The sequence below is a fragment of the Pezoporus wallicus genome, unplaced genomic scaffold (genome assembly GCF_028554395.1).
Source record: "Pezoporus wallicus isolate ANWC-B61680 ecotype Strahan unplaced genomic scaffold, APGP_CSIRO_Pwel_v1 contig_13021, whole genome shotgun sequence".
Taxonomy (NCBI): Eukaryota; Metazoa; Chordata; class Aves; order Psittaciformes; family Psittacidae; genus Pezoporus; species Pezoporus wallicus.
The window spans coordinates 1-5,636 of record NW_026640325.1 but is presented as its reverse complement, the minus strand read 5'-3'; the positions used below and the strand labels follow the sequence as shown (position 1 = coordinate 5,636).

General features: G+C 59.0%; 1 protein-coding gene across 1 annotated transcript; it reads left to right on the top strand.

Moving 5' to 3' along the window:
* Positions 1–509: 509 nt before the first annotated feature.
* Positions 510–5,631, top strand: LOC130604286 (arf-GAP with SH3 domain, ANK repeat and PH domain-containing protein 3-like; the record flags this gene model as incomplete). Its single annotated transcript, XM_057418686.1, has 11 exons — positions 510–596; positions 1,112–1,160; positions 1,250–1,437; positions 1,537–1,670; positions 2,136–2,230; positions 2,511–2,691; positions 4,722–4,807; positions 4,886–5,001; positions 5,079–5,146; positions 5,284–5,391; positions 5,503–5,631. Coding segments are annotated over 11 exons (1,241 nt in total), but the record flags the coding sequence as incomplete, so codon positions are not given.
* Between the last annotated feature and the right edge of the window lie 5 nt (positions 5,632–5,636).

Sequence of the window (5,636 nt, the reverse complement as noted above, 5' to 3'; positions counted from 1 at the left end):
TGCAATTGGTTCCATCTGGTCTTAAGCATCCATCAATGCTTGGAGAATGGGATGTCTGCCCAGGCTGGGGGAGAACCCAGGGGATGGAAAGGAGAAGGTTTGGAGGTGGTGCCAGGGAGCCTTCCCCTGCCAATGGTTTGGTGTCATCAGCCCATTTCTTATGACCTGGGAGGCAGATGGATGTGGGTGATCGGTGCCATGTAGTGCATCCTCACTCCTCTTCCTCCTCCTCAGGATCCGCAAAGTGTGGCAGAAGAGGAAGTGGGGGTGAAGTACGGCTGTCTGACCATCTCCCACAGCACGGTGAGGGCCATGGGGGGGGGCTGCAGCCCTGACCCTCACTTCTCCAAGCCCTGTTCTCCTGCAAAGGGTTGGAGAGGGTCCGAGCCTCCTAATCCCAAGAGGGGTTAGCATCCCTCGGAGGCGCCATGGGAAGGATGCGCTCCGTGCTGCACGTCCCAGCCCTTCCCGATCCCTTCCTAAGCTGCCTCCATCCTCACACCCCGCAGATCAACCGTCCCCCGTCAAGCTGAACCTCCTGACCTGCCAAGTGCGGCCCCACGCCGAGGAGAAGAAATGCTTCGACCTGGTGACACGTGAGTGTTTGTGCCCCTGCCGATGGGGATCGCCCATGGGAAGTCCCTGGGTTTTCCCAGCACTTGCTGGTCCTCTGCCACCCTTTGTCCTTTTCACCTGGTTCTGGGCATCTCCCCGGAAGGACCAACTTCTGCAAGGAGATGGAGCAAGCTCAAGGCAAAAAGATGTTGCAAGAGGGCTTAGGTGATGGAAGAGTGATGTGCAATGAGTCACAGCATCCCACTCTGGTTTGGGTTGGAAAGGACCTTAAAGTTCATCGAGCTCCAACCCCCTGCCACGGGAAGGGACACCTTCCACTAGAGCAGCTTGCTCCAAGCCCTGTCCAGTGTCAGGGTGCCAGTGTCCCCCACCCTCACAGGGAAGAACTTTCTTACATCCAACCTAAATGTCCCTTAAGTTTGATTTAGTTTTACGTTAAAGCAGCCCCTTTTGGAGTAGTTTCAGCCCCTTCCTGCTGTCCTGGGCACCCCCAAATCCCTCGCCTCACCTTCTTCCCCTCTCCCCACCCCTGCAGACAACAGGACATACCACTTCCAAGCGGAGGATGAGCAGGAGTGCATTGTGTAAGTGCCACAGCCCATCCCTGCGCCTTACAACGCCTTATCCCGCTCTTCCTTCCCCATCCCCATCCTTACGGCTCCCTCTTGCCCAGGTGGGTCTCGGTGCTGCAGAACAGCAAAGATGAAGCCTTGAGCAATGCCTTCAAGGGGGACCCTAGCAGTGGTGGGGCGGCAGCGGGCAGTGGGGCGGATGGTGGCCTGCAGGAGCTCACCAAGGTGGTCATCAGCGAGGTGAAGAACATGCCTGGAAACAAGCAGTGTTGTGACTGCGGGGCCCCGGGTAGGTTGGGCCTTGGGGTGTCCCCATCTCCCTGGCTGTGGGTTGGTTTGCAGCATCCCATGGGGCTGGGTGGTGATGCTGAGCGCCTCAACACCCCAGACCCTACGTGGCTCTCCACCAACCTGGGCATCCTGACGTGCATCGAGTGCTCCGGCATCCATCGGGAGCTGGGCGTGCATTACTCCCGCATCCAGTCTCTCACCCTGGATGTACTCAGCACCTCCGAGCTGCTGGTAAGCTGCTCCCTGAGCCACTGGGATCATAGAGCCAGAGGATGGGTTCGGGTTGGAAAGGACCTCAAGATGATGTAGTGTCAGCCCACTGCCATCACCCTCTGTGGCTCCCAAACCTAATGGGATGCAGAGTTCATCCCTGCTCCTCCATCCCATCCGTGCCCAGTTTGCTCCAGTGCTCCTAAACTTGCCTCAGTCTCCCCAGCAGCAGTTTCCAGCCCCCGCTGTGGTGCTTTGGGCAAGGGGGTGTCCCTGCTTGCTAAGGGGGGATGCGGTCAGCCCCTTGGGTAGACTTCCCCTACCATGGAAGAGCATCATCCCTGGGGGGATGCTGCTCCGGGAAGGTCCTGTGTGGGTGCAGTGGGCTCCTTCCCTCTGTCCCCAGGATGGAGATGGGGATCTGGCTGGGGGGGCAGGTGAGTGTGGCCAGGAGGGCTCATCTCCCCCATCCCTGTCTGCCCACAGCTGGCTGTGAACATCGGGAATACCCGCTTCAATGAGATCATGGAGGCCACGCTGCCCAGCCAGGACTGCCCCAAGCCCTCGGCCAGCAGCGATATGTGAGTCGGTCACTGGCCAGGGGGCTCGGGGTGTGCCGGGAGGAAGAGGAGGAGGAGGAAGAGGAGCACACGGTGCTCAGTCCTCATCCCCACGCTGCTGCCCATTGGCTCTGAGACAGCTTGGGATGGGAGAAGGGGGAGACTGTGGCGTCCTCACTGGTGCGGACTGCACCGTCCTTGGAGCACGAGGGTTCAGGCGGAGGCAGGAGCCCAGCGGTGCCGATGAGGAGGGTCTCTCCCTGTGTCCATCCAAGCCCACTCCACAGCACCATTCCCACAGGGCTGCCCGCAAGGAGTACATCGTGGCCAAGTACATGGAGCGCCGCTACGTGCACAAGAGCGGGCACGAGGACCCCCATCGCCTCTGGGAAGCCATTCGTGGCCGGGACCTCCTGGCCCTGCTCCAGGCCTTTGCCGAGGGGCAGGATCTGGCCAAGCCCCTGGCCAGCCCTGAGGGCCAGGTGAGTGCTCTGCTCCCCCTGCCTGGCAGCAGACATGGGGCTGCCCACTTTGGGTGCCCGTGCTCTGCGTTTGCCTTTGGGTGCAGGGGTGGCCTTGGGAAGATGAGCATCCTTGGGTCCAGCTTTCCTCCATCTCATGGGAAATGAGCATCCTTGGGTCCAGCTCTCCTCTATCTCATGGAGATGAGCATCCTTGGGTCCAGCTCTCCTCCATCTCATGGGAGATGAGCATCCTTGGGTCCAGCTTTCCTCCATCTCATGGGAAATGAGCATCCTTGGGTCCAGCTCTCCTCTCATGGGAAATGAGCTCTCCTCCATCTCATGGGAAATGAGCATCCTTGGGTCCAGCTCTCCTCCATCTCATGGGAAATGAGCATCCTTGGGTCCAGCTCTCCTCTATCTCATGGGAGATGAGCATCCTTGGGTCCAGCTTTCCTCCATCTCATGGGAAATGAGCATCCTTGGGTCCAGCTCTCCTCTAATGAGCATCCTTGGGTCCAGCTCTCCTCTATCTCATGGGAGATGAGCATCCTTGGGTCCAGCTTTCCTCCATCTCATGGGAAATGAGCATCCTTGGGTCCAGCTCTCCTCCATCTCATGGGAAATGAGCATCCTTGGGTCCAGCTTTCCTCCATCTCATGGGAGATGAGCATCCTTGGGTCCAGCTTTCCTCCATCTCATGGGAAATGAGCATCCTTGGGTCCAGCTTTCCCCCATCTCATGGGAGATGAGCATCCTTGGGTCCAGCTTTCCTCCATCTCATGGGAGAGCATCCTTGGGTCCAGCATGAGCCCTTGGGTCCAGCTTTCCTCCATCTCATGGGAAATGAGCATCCTTGGGTCCAGCTTTCCCCCATCTCATGGGAGATGAGCATCCTTGGGTCCAGCTTTCCTCCATCTCATGGGAGATGAGCATCCTTGTGTCCAGCTCTCCTCTGTCTCATGGGAGATGAGCATCCTTGTGTCCAGCTCTCCTCTCCATCTCATGGGAAATGAGCATCCTTGTGTCCAGCTCTCCTCTGTCTCATGGGAGATGAGCATCCTTGGGTCCAGCTCTCCTCTCCTCTCCATCTCATGGGAAATGAGCATCCTTGGGTCCAGCTCTCCTCTACCTCATGGAGATGAGCATCCTTGGGTCCAGCTCTCCTCTCCATCTCATGGGAAATGAGCATCCTTGTGTCCAGCTCTCCTCCATCTCATGGAGATGAGCATCCTTGGGTCCAGCTCTCCTCCATCTCATGGGAAATGAGCATCCTTGGGTCCAGCTCTTCTCTCCTCTCCATCTCATGGGAAATGAGCATCCTTGGGTCCAGCTCTCCTCTACCTCATGGAGATGAGCATCCTTGGGTCATGGGAAATGAGCATCCTTGGGTCCAGCTCTCCTCTACCTCATGGAGATGAGCATCCTTGGGTTCAGCTTTCCTCCATCTCATGGGAGATGAGCATCCTTGGGTCCAGCTCTCCTCTCCTCTCCATCTCATGGGAAATGAGCATCCTTGGGTCCAGCTCTCCTCTCCATCTCATGGGAAATGAGCATCCTTGGGTCCAGCTCTCCTCCATCTCATGGAGATGAGCATCCTTGGGTCCAGCTCTCCTCCATCTCATGGGAAATGAGCATCCTTGTGTCCAGCTCTTCTCTCCTCTCCATCTCATGGGAAATGAGCATCCTTGGGTCCAGCTCTCCTCTACCTCATGGAGATGAGCATCCTTGGGTCCAGCTCTCCTCCATCTCATGGGAGATGAACATCCTTGGGTCCAGCTCTCCTCCATCTCATGGGAAATGAGCATCCTTGGGTCCAGCTCTCCTCTCCATCTCATGGGAAATGAGCATTCTTGTGTCCAGCTCTCCTCTCCATCTCATGGGAAATGAGCATCCTTGGGTCCAGCTCTCCTCTGTCTCATGGGAGATGAGCATCCTTGGGTCCAGCTCTCCTCTGTCTCATGGGAGATGAGCATTCTTGGGTCCAGCTCTCCTCTACCTCATGGAGATGAGCATCCTCAGGTTCACCCCTCCCCTCCATCTCTTGGCAGGACCTGGGCGAGCTGGCACTGCACATGGCCGTGCGCCACGCTGACAGATCATCTCTTCCTCTGGTGGACTTCATCATCCAGAATGGGTTCGTCCCCTGCCCGCTTCCCACGCAGGACCACAGGGGCTGATGCTTGCGTGCCCTCAAGCCTTGAGTTCCTTGCAGGGGGACGCTGGACCGGGTGACGCAGGACGGGAACACGGCTCTGCACTACAGCGCGCTTTACAACCAGCCCAACTGCCTCAAGCTGCTCCTCAAGGGCAAAGCCACCTTCACCACGGGTATGGGGCTGGGATGGGGAGAGGGGGGTTTGGGGTTCCCCAGTGACTGGGACCCATCCCCTTTGTCCCTCGGGCAGTAAACGCAGCGGGCGAGACGGCGCTGGATGTGGCGAGGAGGCTGAAGCACTCGGAGTGCGAGGAGCTGGTAGGTGGGAGGAAGATGAGGAGGGAGATGCTCAGGCTGAGCAGAGGGGGCTGAAGCACCGGCGTGGTGGCAGGGGGCTGCTGGGACCTGCCCCCCCCCCCCATCCTGACACCCTCCTGCCCTTCCCTATCCGGCAGCTGGAGCAGGCACAGGCAGAGAAGCTCTCCCTACAGATCCATGTGGATTACGACTGGGAGCCTGCCCAGGAGTTCCCCTATGACAGCGAGGACGAGCTGGAGGAGAAGGTACCCATGTGGGGTTATGGGCGGGACGGGGACACCCCACATCCCCAGCGAGGGCTCCGGGGGTGCAGACCCCGGTGTGGGGCAGCCCTAGAGCCGGGTGCCTGTCCCCAGGTCAGCCCCCTGCAGCGCTCCTTCAAGGGCACATCGCCACCGGCCCCCAGCCCCCAGGCCCGCTGGAGCTGCACGGGGATGGACATCACCAACAGGACCTACGAGAGCATCCTGGTGCCCTCGCGCCCCGCGCC